The 17,811-nt window shown below is 33.1% G+C and overlaps 1 protein-coding gene across 1 annotated transcript in view; it reads right to left on the bottom strand.

Annotated features, from left to right (window-relative positions):
* Positions 1–7,003: 7,003 nt before the first annotated feature.
* The window catches only part of LOC148308173 (SLIT-ROBO Rho GTPase-activating protein 1-like), a 175,742-nt gene continuing 164,934 nt past the window's right edge, over positions 7,004–17,811 (bottom strand). The window contains exons 9-18 of the mRNA XM_088262189.1: positions 15,734–15,946; positions 13,747–13,895; positions 13,131–13,267; positions 12,058–12,270; positions 11,256–11,361; positions 11,046–11,142; positions 10,266–10,381; positions 9,638–9,714; positions 8,806–8,941; positions 7,004–7,556 (exon numbers count right to left, since the gene is read on the bottom strand). Coding sequence (XP_088118315.1) covers positions 7,391–7,556; positions 8,806–8,941; positions 9,638–9,714; positions 10,266–10,381; positions 11,046–11,142; positions 11,256–11,361; positions 12,058–12,270; positions 13,131–13,267; positions 13,747–13,895; positions 15,734–15,946 — 1,410 coding nt within the window. The 3' untranslated portion in view covers positions 7,004–7,390. The remainder of the gene's footprint in view (positions 7,557–8,805; positions 8,942–9,637; positions 9,715–10,265; positions 10,382–11,045; positions 11,143–11,255; positions 11,362–12,057; positions 12,271–13,130; positions 13,268–13,746; positions 13,896–15,733; positions 15,947–17,811) is intronic.

Genomic DNA, 17,811 nt, shown 5'->3' with positions numbered 1-17,811 from the left:
AAAAGCTTTGTCTCATAATTTACTTATAAGCATCTTTTCTACCACAGGAATATCCACTTGGTCAGCCCCTTCTAAACATGTTTTTAAGGGATGAGTAGGCAGTCGGATTACAAAGAAGTTTGGATTATAGAAGTCCTGCTGTATTTTGAGTATGTCCAAATCTTTGTCCACAACTGACTCTTGTCCACTAAATATTAATTTTTTTATCTCGATATTTCAACGTAGATGAAGAAGAATATGGAAGTCGGCTTATGACCTGTCATAAGCTGGTTTGAGTGAATTTTAATATAAATTTCTCAAAATAAACTTTAGTAACCAAGCAATTGTTAGAGTACTAACCGTTGTTGCCACAATTCCCTATTGAGGGAAAAGGGAACAGCGCTATTCTCTCCGGTACTGTGTGACTTGTTGTGTGCCTTCCCATTTATCTCACTCGCCATGGAACCGTTCACATCCCCTCCACTCGCCCGTGACTCTTCACCCTTCTGTGAAAAGAATCAACAATATAACGTACATGGTCAAATATAAAAACAAAGTCTCCAGTTGGAAATAATGGTAATCAAGGCCAATAAGGAAAACATAACTAACTTTGCATGTTATTAAAAAAATTAAATACTTTGCTCACTCCTTTCAACAAAGTCCTATATCAAAAAGCTCACTCGTGTAACAGAAATATCATCATAAATTATGTATACAGGGCAAAATGTCGTCGTCATAAAAGCTAATAACTAAAATATCTGAAAATACCTTATTTATTTATTTAAACCTCACGCATGTCAAACATAAAATGAATGATATTTCTTGCCTAGTACTGAATTTATAAAATATTTTTGTATAACTGTTATGAACACGAAAACAACCCAACAGAATTTATTATACTGCTCATGTTTTATTAAAAATATTATTTGCTGTTTGAGAAAAAAAATCACCAAATAAAGGAGTATATTTTATCACATATCGCTCACTCCTTTCAACAAAGTCATATTTCAAAACACTTCATTTTTCAGGAGATCGTATTTAAAGTTTAAAAATATAATTAAATGTTTTAAAAATAAATATCAAGCCACTTATTGAACTTTTTACTGTGCAACAGATCATTTTAGGTAAAACCTGAATGTTTTTTCTCAATTTGAAAAATATTTAGTACATTAAAAAAAATAGTTAAACAATACCTTTTCTTTAAAATGCAAAAACAACACTTTCTGTCCTGTAGCGGGTAAATATTAAGTGAAAAATATGCCGCTTTTGCTGGGATATAGTACATTTTCTGCACATTCTGAAAACATGCATAACTGAAAATTGTTGAAAGGAGTGAGCCACTTGTTTAATCCCACTTATTGAGTTTTATTTCATTAAAATTTTCAAATTTGGTTGGATTTTACGAATTTCTAGTTGATGATAATATATTTAACAATTTGACATAAAAAAATAAAGGAGAGGAATACAAACAGATATAAAGTAATGCATACTATCTTCACCTACAATCCTACAACCTTATATGTAGTATACCATACAATACTTTATATGTTAGTGCAGTTGAAGCTTTACAATATTGACCAAAAACGGCATTTGAAGGAGATCATGCTTTGGGCAGTTATAAATTTGCCTCATTTTATTGATATTTTTTTTCATTCAACATGCAAAAACCACTAAAAGATCATATACATATTTCAGTTGCAGAAACCTAAATTATTATGAAATAACTAGAAAATAAAAATTAAAGCGATAGAGAGTAACTTGATATTTCACAAATTTTAAGGAGGTTTATATCAATGATAATTGTAGGTTAGTCATTATTTGTATTATTGTAGATTTTTATTAGCTTAAGTTAATATTTTTTTAAATTCATATTTATGTTTTTTTTTTCAACTCATATTTACACTTGGTGACTTGATAAAGGGATGTTTTTTTAGTAGCATTGTGTGTGAAAAGCGAACACTAGCATTATAGTTCAGTTTAATAGCACTTACTAAAAGAATACCAAATCCAGATAAAAAAAATCATTTTTTTGTTAAATTGGTTATAAGTGTTTATGTTTCCTCAGTTAAAATAATAATAAAAAACATTAAAATTTAAATACCTATATATATGTATATATATTTATATATGTATATATATATATATATATATATATATATATATATATATATATATATATATATATATATATATATATTTATATATATATTTATATATATATATATATATATATATATATATATATATATATATATATATATATATATATATATATATATATATATATATATATATATATATATATATATATATATATATATTTATATATATATTTATATATATATATATATATATATATATATATATATATATATATATATATATATATATATATATATATATATATATATATATATATATATATATATATATATATATATATATATATATATATATATATATATATATATATATATATATATATATATATATATATATATATATATATATATATATATATATATATATATATATATATATATATATATATATATATATATATATATATAAATTGTGCTACGTTAGATTGACATCAAATATATTTATTATATGTATTGTTTGTTCATAATGATAAAAAAGACTAATAAATTAATATTCACAATTAATTACAACTAATAATATTGCATATTCTGTTTTTTTATTTATTTATTTAGATATAAAATAAAATTATGTTCATGAATTGCATAAGAATAAGCTTAAGATTTTATTTGTATTAGTTGTAGACGCAATAGGGAATTTTCACACATGAGGAATGTTACATTTGACATACTCTACAAACAAGAGGATTTTTAAGATTCTCTTTGTATATTTAAAAAAAAATCTTATGCTGTTTAGCATTTTACTATGTTGGCGACACATTGAATCATGGAGAGTATGCCTGTTTTACGTAAGTTGGTACCAATGTTAAAAAAATCCGTGCCATTACGACTTGCATATTTCAAAAACAAAAGTGATTCCAAAATCTGTGCATGCGTTTATTCAAACACACGCGCAGTTTTTGGACTAGCAGAAATTTTTTGATAAAACCATTATTGCTGAAATAATCAGTCTTTTATGACATGAAAACGGGATACTCATAATTGCAATATGTGCGTAATACTAGATAATATTCACATATGAAATGGGCATTTCTATATTGTTAACAACTCAGGCATAAAACAGTGTATCATTGCCTTATATTTGGCAAAATACAGCAATAATTAACACATTGTTGTCGGGCGGTTTTTTCATCAACCCCGACCCTAATTAGTATACTAATTGGGGTCGTATATAATCACAAGTAACTGCAAACCCTATTCCGATCTTTACAATGTTTTTGGCTCTACCAAAAGTAAGGAAATAGAACGCTCTGTCGACAGAATGTAAAATACACTTTAAAGTGTTTCCCGCAAACAATGTGTTAAGATAAATTCATAAAAAATAGATATGTACAAAAGAATATTAAAAATAAGTTATAGAAAAATAGTTTGGCATGCATGATTCAAGGTTATAGGTGAATAAGTACGAAAATATAAAATAAAAAAGAAACCAGGAGAGAGTACCCATTGACATGTCCCATTAAAATTACAATAACTCAACACGAGTGATTAGTGCCAAATTATCTACCACACGGGTGAATTGTGCCTTTAATTTTAAAGTGACCTTTAATGTATAAATTTACACTCAGAAAATCATTGAACTTTTCTTATATTATGACCAATAATCCAAATTAGTAATTTTTAGTATTAATATTTTTATCAATGAAGTTTGTTTTTTTTTTCATATCAAACAATAATTAAAATTATTCTTTTTATTTCAGTGATTCAAGTATAAATGTAAATATTTCTGCATTTAAATCAGTTTTTTATATATTATTTTTTATTGTCTTTAAGCGTTAGAAAAAGTGTTATTTTTTTAGACTTCCGAAGATAGCTGTATGTACAGTTCAAAATGCATTAATTTTGTTAAGATTCGTTCAGGGAAAGAAGGTCGTTTGAGAACATGGTAAAGTTGTGATGATTTTAGTGAAGTGTCAGTAAAAAGTCGGGGTAGCTCTCACCTGATTTCTTGGAGTCAACGACAGCTCGGAAAACTCGGCAAAAAAACATCCTCGTGACAATTAAAAGCGTGTGGATCCATGGGATTTTTTTATGTGATGTCTCAGACTAATAATGCTCACAAAAATTAACAGAAATCATTGATTTTTTTCTTCTTTTTTCTTATTACTCAATGCTCTGATAAAAAAGAAGCTTTGAATGGTTTTTATTTAATCCTTTACTTTGTCAGCAGCTTTTGTAAATACATAAAATTTTTTAATGAAAGAACTCCTTAAAAAATATATATAATTGCAAAAAGTAATAAATAAATAAATGATTAATCAGCTACTTGAGTTTAATAAACGGACAGACAAGTTTCAGGTTTAGGACTATATTTTTGCATCTGATAAAATTATTTATTTAAATTGACCATTCTGAATTGAATACCATACTTGGTTTTTAACTTTCATATCAGGTTTTTCAGTAAATATTGTTGAAATACAAAAAGTGTCAAAATATTTTGCTCCTAAAGCGTTAGCTGTAACTCAAGAATAACCAATATATTTCTTTCTTTTTTATATGTTGTTAAGGATACATTAAATCATTGATCAAAATAAACACCATTCAAAACAGAACACTCTGAATGGAGTATCCAAAAATAAGATTTTTCTCCGGCATGCTTGTGAAATAAATAAATTAAAAATAAATTAAAATAAGCTGAACCTATTAAAATATTTATTTTTAAGAAATAATTTTGACATAACAATAAGTATTATTAAACACAAATAAAAAATTTGTTTAAATTAAAAACAACACAAATACATATTAATATAACACATAAATACAACTAAAACACACTTGAGGTTAAATTATTATTTGTAGTGGATGCGAACGTAGATGATTGGGATAACTATGAAGCAACAAAGAGAAGGGTTATTTTGTAATAAAGGCACAAAACAAGACAACGAAAAAACACAAATTTACATGAACAATAAATAAATCAAATTTGAAAAACTATTTTAAATATGTTTTTAAATAATAATCAAACCTGAAAAACATATATATTACTATGTGCTTTATATATATTACTATGCTTAAACCCTAATATTAGAGAATGTTTACAATATTTATGTAAATTATTTTTACATTGTAAACAAAACTAAAAAAAAAAAAATTTCGTAGGGTATTTTCACTACATTTTTTTACACAAAAATCTCCAAAACAATGGAGTTTTTTTTATGAATACCTAACCTTAATTCAGCATTATAAATACATACAAGTATCTAATTTTGTACATTTCAATTTGAACAAATTGATTATTTATTGGAAAGAATGACTTAAAATTCTACGATTAAATTAACACCATTTTAATTCTTTTTTCAGTATAATGATTGCTAATTTCCCAGTTTACAATCTATTTTGCGACTTTATTTTTAAACATAATACAATCTTAAATTTAAATTCTAAATAACAATGTATGTTATATACATTTTTGAAACATATATGCAGAAAAAACTATATACAATGTTAAAAAAATATATATATTAAACACAAACAAATATGTATTTATTAAAACAAACAAAATATGGCAGAATTGCAGTTATTTTAACAAAAACAAAAAACACATAAAGGGACTTATAAATAAAATTGAAATAATAAAATACACGGAAAGCTTTGGAAATTAAGCCATGCATTTTTATAAACCTAGTGAAAATATTTTTATTTAATAATTTTAAAAAAAATAAACTAACCATCACGCCGCTTCCCCGCAGGGGTAGGCAGAGAGAATCGAACGCCACACCACTCTGTCCTTGCAAACATTCTTTGCCTCTTCTACATTCATGCATCTCCTCATACATACCCGACGATTATTACGACTCCTGACCCGGCCGCTTTCAAGTATTTGTCATACCTGATTGTGCCAAGTTTTCCTCGGTCGTCCTCTGCTTCTTTTTCCAACTACATTCGCCTCATAAATTTGTTTAACCGTTCTTTCTTCACTCATACGCTCCACATGTCCAAACCATCTCAACACACCTTTCTTAATTTTATCGATAATGCTTATCTCAGCCTTACATTCTTTCCTTATTTCATCATTCGAACATCTATCAAACATCGTTTTGCCACACATTCGTCTGAGGGATCGCATTTCGACTGCATTAATAATTTTTTTTTTTAGATCTATATCATCATTTTGATTATAATAATAATAAAATGTAAAATCTACTTAGGCAATAAAAAAATAATTGTATCTTATGTATATATAAAAATCTTAAATAGAAAACGTAAACTAAAATTGAGAAATTTTGAGCAGAAAACTTTGATGGAGATGCATTCAAAAGGCTATTATTTTTTTCTTTTCCCTGACTTATATTACCTTTTGCGATTTGTATAAAAAAAAAACAAAACATAAAATAAAATGATAATTATAAATCAATAACTAGATTATGATTGATTCAACTAAACAAAGTGTGTCCATTTATATCTAAACATGAAATTATATTTTTCAATTTTATTTCACTATCTAGGGGAAGGGTTGATAGCCCCCCCGGACACTGGAATTGGTGCGAACTTATATGGACAAAGCTTGACGAAGGCCTGTGATGTCACAAAACTACGCATGTGATGGCACGCATCATTATCAGAAATAGGTTTTAAATTGTAGAGTGGGTTCGAACCGAGAAACTCTGACTCAAGAGCCCGCGACACTAACTACGGGACCACAACCCAATTTCATTCCAATTACCTATTTAATATATTTTTCGTTTTTTCAATTTGAGACAAACACAAGTTTTTACTAAACAAAATTCGCGTGTTTACTGCTATGGAAAGAATTCCCTCATATCGCTCACTCCTTTCAACAACATCATAAATCAAAAATCGTCAATTTTCAGTTGTGCATGTTTTCGGAATGCCCAGAAAATGTACTATACTATATCCCAGCAAAAGCGGCATATTTTGAACTTAATATTTACCCGCTACAGGGCAGAAAGTGTTGTTTTTGCATTTTGAAGAAAAGGTATTGTTTAATTATTTTTTCAAATATACTAAATATTTTTCAAATGGAGAAAAAACCTTCAGGTTACACCTAAAAAGATTTGTTGCACAGTAAATAGATCAATAAGTGGCTTGATATTTATTTTTAATACATTTTATTATATCCTTAAACTTTAAAAACGATCTCCTGAAAAATCAAGTTTTTTTATATGTATGAATATGATGTTGTTGAAAGGAGTGAGCGATATGTCAGAGTACGCTACTTAGCTAACCGGATTCGCCATCTAGATATGAGAATAGAGGAAACATTTAAAGGCGCGAACTAAGGGCATGCCCCCTCATACGGTGGTCTCGAGTAATACCTCTTGTCGGGGCCAAGTGTGCGGGGGCAGGGCGGGGGTGGGGGCCGGGGAGCGGGCCCCCTCCACGCTGTCACTGTTGCTGGAGGACACGCGCCGCCGCAGAGAGTCACTGCTCACCGAACAGTGCAGGCTGTCTTCATCCCTGGATATGATAAATATGACAATTTTGATTAATAATGATTTTATCTATCTAAGCACATATTTCTGATCAGACTCAGTTGAATTTCAACGTGTCATCAGTAGGATGAAGCATCTACAAAACCATTGCATTCACAATAAACACATTGATGTCGGGCAGTTTTTTCATCAACCCTGAACCTAATTAGTAAACTTATTAGAGTCATATACTAATCACAAGTAAACCAATCATAAGTAACCACAAATCCAATTCCAACCTAAACAATGTTTTTTGGCGTATCTAGTGCTCTACCAAAAGTAAGCAAATATAACGCTTATAAGCATCTCCCACTCTCTACCAATAGCATGTAAAGACGCTTTTCAGCATTTCCCACAAACAAACGAAGAGCATAAAATCACTGATTATATGAATTCATCATATCTAATACAGGAAACGATAACAATCTGCATCAGGATGCAAAACCAGACCCTTTGATTGCCAGTTTTTTCAACCGAGCAACTGAACTTAATATTTACAAAATTCTACAGAGAAGGGTTGGTTTCATATGGTTGACATTATAGGCGTGTTTGCATGGCTTAGTTAAATAATATTTCGCTGACCAGCAATCAGCAAAATGGGGTATAAATTGTAATGCATAATGATTATTTTTCTGTACTATGTATGATGAATTCATGTCATTGTAATCAGCTACCACAAGATTAATGATGTTTTTTTAAACAAAGTATTTTGTATATTATACTTTTGACATTGCCTGATATTTAATGTCAGGACAAAATAATAGAATATTTTTAAACCGATATGCTTCAGTAGTGACATGTTTCTCGGGTGGCTTATAGTTTGGGCTTAGGAAAGGTTAGAGACTGGTGTTATACTAACTTTGAAAATAGGTGCCTGAGGCAATAAAGTGGTATGACTTCGTCAGGAATGACGATGTGAGGAGAAGAACCCAACAGCCCCTCATACTGGAAGTCCCGAAGAGGAGAAGGTGGACATGGATGGGACATGTCCTTAGAATGCCACCTGAGAGCATCAACCCCTCATGTCTCTTCTTCCAACCCCGAGGATTCCAGCGCCCCGGAAGGCCGCTGACGGCCATTCACCGACTATACTCAGAGGAACTTCGAGACGCCGGACTGACCTGGGAGGAGGCCAAGGAGATGGCGCGTGACAGAGTACTTGGAGACGTCTCGTGTTGGCCATATGCTCCGCCTAGGGAGCGAACATGGAAAGAAGAAGAAGAAGTTATACTAACTTGATGTGTATGTCGGTGTATGAATCCGGAGTATGGGGAGCTTCCCTCCTCCAGCAGTGAGCTGGTCTTTCTCCGGGACCCCCTTCCCAGATTATGCCCCCTCCAACATCTCCCAAACTCTCTCCTCCGTCACCCTCTGCGAGTGGAAAAACAAATAAATAATCAAAATTTCAAAAAAAAAAAATTTTTTAAAAAGGCATATGAAAAAGTAAGTAATGTGAGTGGATCAAAACACAAAGTTTTTTTATTTCTCAAAATAATATATCAATATGATCCACAAAGTCAATGCTTTCAATATTCAAAACATGAAAAAGTACCATTTTTTTCACCTAAACTATAAAAAAAAATAAAAAATTATGACACAGAAACGGCCTTAAAAATATTTTATTTATTGTTGTGGCATTCACTTTGTGGTAAGACATGATGAAAATGTAAAAGAAAAACACTTGTTTTTTAACACTCGAGTTTCTTTTATTATGAAATAATAAAATAAACTCAAGGGGTAAAAAAACAAGTGTTTTTCTTTTACAAGCCTTAATAATTATATAAATTTAAAAATATTAGAGCTCAGTGCAACACTTTTAGTGTAAGAATAGGTTTTTTTGCTGATTACATTTTTGCACATTTAATTTACAATTATCTGCTTGTGAATTACTGAATTGTATTATAGTGCAGGCAAAAATCATAGCTAAACTGTAGCAACATTCACGACTGGACCGGGAGAGAGGTAAAGAAGTTGTCCCAGACAACGCAGGCCCACAAGCTTTCGCCCTGATGGCACAAATAGAAGAAAAAGGAAAATTTATTGGAAATTAATAATAAAAACACTTACCATCTTCTGAAGGATATAAAGATGCTTCGGAATCCAAGTCATCAGTTCCCGCCTCCAACGGACTTTCATCCACTTCTCTGTAAAAACATAACAAAATAAAAATGTTTGTTTCATTGACCTCACAGTGTTATTTTCCATGTCTAGAGAATACCACAATTTAAAAACACAAAGCACATATCGCTCACTCCTTTCAAGAACGTCATAAATAAAAAATTGTCAATTTTCAGTTGTGCATGTTTTCGGAATGCCCAGAAAATGTAATATATCCCAGCAAAAGCGGCATATTTTTAACTTAATATTTACCTGCTACAGGGCAGAAAGTGTTGTTTTTACATTTTGAAGAAAAGGTATTGTTTAATTATTTTTTTAAATATTTCAAATATTTTTCAAATGGAGAAAAAACATACAGGTTTTACCTAAAAAGATCTATTGCACAGTAAAAAGTTCAAAAAGTAACTCGATATTTATTTTTAATACATTGTATTATATTTTTAAACTTTAAAAACGTTCTCCTGGAAAAACAAGTTTTTTGATTTATGATGTTCTTGAAAGGAGTGAGCGATATGTACTTTTATTCACCATAGTCCACCAACACTAAGGTTGCAATGTATATATAATTCAAACTTACTGTCCCGGTAATGTCTGGTATTTTTCATATATGGGTCCACCGTCAATGGGGAAGATTTCTTCATGCAGAATTATGATATTCTTAATCAAGTCATTTATTTGATTTTGATATTGGACCTGGAAAGGAAAAAGACCTCAATGTGAATAGGACAGAATAACACAATGTGAAAATAATTTCTCCATGATGTGGCATATCCAAATTCACGCATAAGTTACAAAAGAAAGAAATAAAGAAAGAAATACTACACTTGTGAATTTCAACTATAATAATTCAAATCTCACCATAATTCTTTTAAAAAATCTGGACCCTCTATAATTTGATATTCATAATAATTTTCATTAAAAAATACATGAGAAAGGAGTAGAAAAATATAAAATTATTTAACCGGAATAGACACGGGCGAATTAAATAATGCCTGCCTAAAAAGAAGTTGTTACTTAATTCGGTTTTTTGATTCAATAACTTAAAACTAATGATGCTAATCAGAGTACAAATATGGTTGCGCATTATTGCCTTTTTTAGTTCCCGAAATATGAGTATTTGACAATTCGACATAAAAAACTTAAGCTGGAAAGAAATAAAAAGCAAGAAAAAGTAACAAACACTATTCCAATTGGATTAAACAGTTAACCATTTGTCAAACTTCTAATCTTGTCAAAAAAACATCCAAATTACATACTTTAAAAACATTGACCGTGAGAGTTTTTTTTGGTTGCCCCAATTTCAAATAAAGAAACTTCTACTATGAATTTAATATAGAGAAGTTGGAAAGTAGAATACCTGGTCTTTATCTTCAGGAACCGGTATGAGTGTAGGCCCAAAGCAAATGGCAAGATTCCAGGGGTCCATCATGTTTTCTTCAGAGAACTCCGACAAACTGGAAATGAACACATTGCACTGTAGTCAATCCTTGCAACACATGTAATGGATGAATTTCACTTTCAGATTTGCTTAGAAATGTCTTAAATCAATCAATCTTTGATAACTTACTGATTCAGAAAGGCGAATAGATATCGCAGAAGCACCATCGTGGAACGCGGCATACCGCGGACAAACTCTCGCATCTTTTGTACAAATTCCGGCTTTGACTCCAATTCTGAAATATTCAAATAATCATATCGATCATTTCATCTAAATTGATTTCAGCCAGGTACGGTAATACCACAGATAGTAAAGAGGGAAGCGATATTTTGTATGGGCCGGGTTTTTTTCAATTTCAAAAGTAGGTAACCAAAATTACTTTGTTGAAGGTGGGCCAACTGTCATACTTAGTTTTAGCATTTATTAATGCGCCCTTAATTCAATCCTGCACTCTGGTGTCTTGGAATATAATACATATATCTGAGATCAAGGGTCATGTGTAAATTAAGGTCTCCAAGGCCTGTGCGTCGCCGCACGCACCGCTATGCAAAATCTGGCAACACTGTCGTGTTTATTGGTCTTTCTTCCACCGGCTGCATAAACAGCATCTCGGTAGCATCATCGGTAGCAAGCTCAGTGTCGGCGCAGCAGCCATTTGCGATGAGCATCCCGATTGTTGCTCCCACCAAGTGCGAACCGCGTTCTGTCATTGAGTTATCGCATGCAAAGAAGGTTGCTCTGATTAAAATTCATCGCACAATTGGAAGTGTACTGTCTAAAGTGAATTCGGGCATTTTTTACTTTTTTCATTTAAAAGTTTACCCCGCGTAATAAAATCATAAAATCATTAGAAGCAAAGAGGGAAGCATTAAATAATTTTATTTTAGGCACACTTTCTTAATGTGAAGACTAATGGGTACGTGGAACTTACGCGCCAAATCCATGTAGTGTTCAAAGTACACGATGGGGAAGAGCGGTTCCCGCAGTTCCCTCAAGTAGAGCTTGAGGACTCCCGCCACGGAGTTGATGTCGGAAGCATCGCTCACCGTGGCCAGCGGGTCGGCTCCCCTCTCGAACCATTCCCGGAGCGCTCCGATCTCCACCTGAGACCCGGACACTCGGAATATACCCTGGTGGTGCAGACCTAAGAAGGAAAGAGTTAAACATATTTTTAAAATTTATATTAAATTTCTTGATGGAACTGAATTTGTATATAGTAAAAAAAAAAACAACTATATAGTTTTCCACATATATTTTACTTGACTAGTGACCGGGTTTTGTCATTGCCAACATCATCACCAGTCTAATTATTGTCGGTAATGACGAAACCCAGCCACTGGTCAAATAAAATATGTTAAAACAACTATAAATTTGTAATTTTATTATTAAAAAAAATATATATATATCTGACCGACTGAATTTTTTTTTTAAAAAAATCATAAAAATGATAAATGCTAAATTCTCTATTATGATTAACAAAACATCTGTTTTGTCAATTTTCTGCATCCAATGATACATAGGGTACAATAATATAATGTGTGTAGCACTGCATTAATGTAAAAGAACTTTGCATTGATCATAAATTACATGAAAGCAAAATGATTAATTGAACAATTGAAGTACCGTAGAACGGCGCCACTTAAACTTAGATGTGTTACTTGAGCCCAGTACAAAAAAGAAATTTAAATCTGTATTTGGTCTACAATAATGAACGTATCGTGACAATAAGTGTCACCTGTCAGGGAAACAATGAATCATGTCGATACGTTCATTATTGCAGACCAAATACAGATCTAATTTTTTTTTTGTACTGGGCTCAAGTAACACATCAAAGTTCAAGTAGCCCCGTTCTACGGTATCAGTGCAGGTTGACGTAAAAAATATTAAAGTGGAAAAAAATGTGGAGTATTTCGGGAGTCGACCCAGATTTCATACATAGTAGCCGAATGCAATAGCCACGTATACCACGAGACGGAAAAGCCATTATAAGATGGAAATATTTACCATAAAGGTTGATAACTCTGATGCAGGAAGTCACCACTAGCGGTAACTCTTGTCCAGTCGCCTCTAGATACTCCTCCAGGGATCCGGCAAACAGGCGCGGCTGGGATTGGCAGGAGCTGCCTCTTCCTATTCGTTTCCTGAAGAATTTAAAACAAAATATATAACCAAAATAATATTAAAGCACTGGAGCAATTCAAAGCTTATTGAACAGCTAAAACAAATTGTTATTTTTTGACATCTCATCAAAGATGAATAAGAATATGGAACGTTTTGAATATTGAAAGCATCAACTTTGTGGATCATATTGATATATTATTTTGAGAAATAAAAGACTTTGTGTTTTGGTCCACTCACATTTTTATTAGACTGAAAAATCACTAATATTTATTTTGACCCTCTTGGGAATCGAAGCATGGTAAGCCTAGCGCGCTAACCACTACACTATGGAGGTGGACAACCCACATGAAATGTTTTCTCTAGAGTGATCTGAGTGTAAATATTGAACACAACCAAGAATCTCATAGTAGCAATGGATTGCCTGATAATTGCAAATAATGTGCCATTTACACGATCTTCAAAATAGACACCTAAACTACATAATACCGAGGTATTATACCTGTGTCTCGGTGCTGGGTGGTGCTGGTTGGCGGTGAGCGCCGGCGGGGCCCCCGCCCGGGCTGCGCAGCCGATGCGCCCCCTCAGGAAGCCCCCCTTCGACTCCAACCGAGCTATTCGGCTGCTGCCCAGCAGGTATTCACGGAATTTCTGCATTCAAATTATCACATATAAAACTTCTGTTACTTTTTAACACTTATCAAACGGGTATTTTTAATGCCTGCGGAACGCTGGCGAAGGGATTTGATAATTGTATACATATCATAGTCATACAGGAGAAAGTGACCAAGTGTATTTTTTGCAAAAACGTGATCATTGACTATTTGATATTTTTTGTCTTTGCACTGTTCCGTGTCTGTCTGCTGTGCTAGTCGGGGTTGTGGGAGTCTCTGTACCGGCCAACGTCGAGTCGGAATCGGATCTAGCTGACTAATTAAACTAAACACTAATCCCTTTCACTGCCTACACTGGGGTACTTCTAGAAAATTTGGTGATGGACTTACAATCTTGTATTTATTTAGATTGGCAGTGACAGGTATATTGAAAGCTTTTAAATGTAAATTCACAGTAAAATCGGGATACAATTTTATATTGTTTCACATTTTCAATAAATTTAGCAACTTAGTACAAAAAAAAATTGCTTAGCAAGAGCAGATCTGTCAGGAAGCCTAGATGCTTCTGTATCAGTTCTGGGCATGTGGTGGGACAGCTTTCAATATATATTTGATATCTTACTAGCTTAATATTGCCATGAAAAAAATCCCAAAGGATTTTAAACTTGGAAGTATAGTATATTGATTTGTTAAAAATGACTGACTGCATTGGTCTATTTTCTTGCCAAGCAAAAGTGACTTAAATGACCCTCCTGAACATTTTACGTTTTGGTAGTTAGTCACTTTCTCCTGTACGACTACGATATAGTTAAGACCTTAACAAAGGGTTGGTATATAATATTCATATAAAAACATTGGATAATTCCTTATTCTCCGCCATTGATATGAGGCCGACGCAGAAGGTAAAAATACCCTTACTGTCCTTAACCCTTTCCGGTCCCCCAAAATTAAAAAAAAATATCTAAGTAGACAGTTACATTACAACTGGAAAAAAATCAATTGTCCTCTGCCCCACATACTGTTGTAATAGATATGAGTGACAAAAATGTAAGCTTGTATTTTAAATAAATAATTTTAATGATGAAAAAATCGATATCGAATGAGATTCGACTTTAAACTGGTAAGGGTTAAGCGTTTGAAAATTCCATAACTAGGCAAAACAATTATCACAATATTAATTTTTATGCTTTTTTTTTAATAAAATACAACTTAGTTGACAGAAAAAACAAAAAATTTGTGTTTGATTTAAAAATTAATACATAAATGAAAATGGAGTTCTACAAATTAAACGCCAAATCAATAAATAAGTTAAGCATCAATCGACCGAACGGGAAAAAATACCTTTCACGAAAAGCATTTTTCAAACCCTTATCCGCACACCAATGGTGCATAGGGCACTGCATTGTACAAACACAGTGTTATCTTGATCGTTAACACATGAAGGAAAGGTGATCAGCCCTCCGCTTCAGGTACCAGTCCAGGGTAATATTGAATAAATATTAGAGTGAAAAAATCACCTTTATTTATTTGACCCCCCCTGGGAATCGAACCAGGGACCTCCAGAACGGTAGCCGAGCGTGCCTACCATTACACTACGGAGGCGGACCAACGAAAAGCTATTTAGAAATATTACAACTAAAATAACAAAGACTGCCTTTACCTTTTCTTAATAATTAATATTGTAAGTTAAAAAATAAACTTTTTTTCTAATAATAAATAAATATTTTATTGTTTATTATTGAAATGCTTTATTTTATTCCGAAGTGTTTTAAGACATATTATTTCGAGATTTAAGACAACCCAATAAAATAGTTCGGGAATAACATGAATGGAAAAATGGCAGTTTACGGAATACTCAAATTCCAGGACACTTGCCGTGAGATAGAAGTCTTCAGTCTCCTGTCGGTCGGCTCGCGCCTTGAGGGCCACCTGCTCGGGCTGCTTGGGGAGGGGGGGCCCGCCCGACACGGTGCTGCTGGAGCCGACCGCGGAGCCCCCGTTCAGCACCGAGCCCCCGCCGCTGCCCCCGCACGACCCGTTCTGCTGCTCCCCGAACATCCAGCTCGTCTCCCAGTCCTTAGCGTCCACCTAAACAATTGACATAATACCTTTAACTATCCAAACACTGAGATATCAAATTATGAATTATGTAAGTAAGGTAATTCAAAACGGGTCTCAATGTTAGAATGTCCTTCCCTTATAAAATCTTGAGTAGGGGAAAATGGTCAATGTTGCATGTTACAATTAACAATTTCTTTTTCTTTTGCAGAACCACAATGTGTTGATGTACATAATATGGCTCCAGAGTATCTAAAAGAGCTGTGTATTTCAGACGACTTTTGAGAGACGTTGAGAGACGTCTCGCCTTTCCATCGGGCACAACAACTGCGATCAACCCTATTGTCATGGACATCAGAACAGATATTCAAAAGTTAAGATGCAGACACCAGAATGTGTATATCGGCTGGATAAGGGGTCACTGCGGTATCCTAGGGAACGAAAAGGCGGATGAAAAGGCCCGGGAGGCAACACTCAAGAAGACTGCCCCTGACTATGCCAACTTCCCGCTAAGTTTTGCCAAAAGGAAAATTAGAAGCAGGACCCTCCAACTCTGGAACGATCGTTATTTGAACGAAACCACCGGAAAGGTAACCAAAATGTTCTTACCAACCATTTTCCATGCCTTTGATTTCAGGAGACTGCAGAAACCTGGCTTTGAGCTCACTCAAATCCTTACGGGTCACGGTGGGTTCATGAGCTACCTACATCGTTTCAAGATCTCCGAGATCGACAGCTGTACGTGTGATGATGAGACACCTCAAGATGTCCCTCACCTGTTGATGCTTTGCCCCCTTTTCAGCTTTGAAAGACAACAGCTGGAGGCGCGTTGCAGGAGCCTGGGTGAGGATCTATCCAACATCGAATCCGTGATAGTTCATAAGGAATTGTCACGAGAGGTAGTATCATACATGATAAAAATAGTGAAGGACATTGGTAACATAAACCAAAGTAGGACACAAAATGCCGAACCCTCTTCTAGTGGAACGGAAGGTCTGCTGATGACAGTCAACAGTCCGCCTTCTCCTGAGGAGTTTTACGTGGTTTCCTCCCAGCAATGAGCAAATGCAGAGAAGTTCCTATTTGACCCACACTAGATGATCCCTCCTGTTCCCAACACAGAATCAAATAAAAACATATTTAATTAGCTAGAAGAAACAAAAATCCACTAAATGATCTATAAACCTTGTACATAATAAGCAAGGTAAATAATAAATGCAATTCCCATCTAAAAAAAAAAAAAAAAAACAACTGCAATGAGCAAAGTGATTTTACTAGCTCGCAACCAACACACTAAAATCGGTGACTGTGCCTTTGCTGTTGCGGGACCGAAGGCGTGGAATGCTTTTCCTTCAGTGGTTGGAAAAAGTGAGGGAGATGATCTTTATAAGAAAAAAAAACTAAAAACACATTTGTTTGTTTAAATCATTTCCACCACCTTCTTCTCCCTAATTCATTCACAGTAAAGCACCCTGAGGTAGTATTTTAGGGAAAAGGCACATTAAAAATAAACCAAATTTATTATTATTATTATTATAACCCATTGGCATACCAGCCACCAATATATGGCCCCTAAGAATATTTTACATTCGCATATCAACCGTTAAACATTGGCGGTTTAAGCCACACCTCCGTCCGTGAGTAGTTAATATCATTAAGATACTTTCGTGAGACATCTACCAATCAGTAAAGAAAACTTTTGGTCATGCATTATTCCTTATTATTTTTATACAAATTTATATACGGCACTTGACCAAAGATGTCCCTGTAAGGCTAAAATTATCATTTTGATTAAAATATCAACTATAATCAATTAAAATTCAAAACTCCCATACATCCCAGGCGTAATGTTTTACTGAGTTATTTTTTCAAGATTTTTTGTCGATTTATCACAT

The sequence above is a fragment of the Brachycentrus maculatus genome, unplaced genomic scaffold (genome assembly GCF_059751285.1).
Source record: "Brachycentrus maculatus isolate JH-2025_06_01 unplaced genomic scaffold, ASM5975128v1 h1tg000175l, whole genome shotgun sequence".
In the NCBI taxonomy this organism is placed as follows: domain Eukaryota; kingdom Metazoa; phylum Arthropoda; class Insecta; order Trichoptera; family Brachycentridae; genus Brachycentrus; species Brachycentrus maculatus.
The sequence above is the reverse complement of the archived record's forward strand: the minus strand, read 5'-3'. Positions and strand labels throughout refer to the sequence as shown.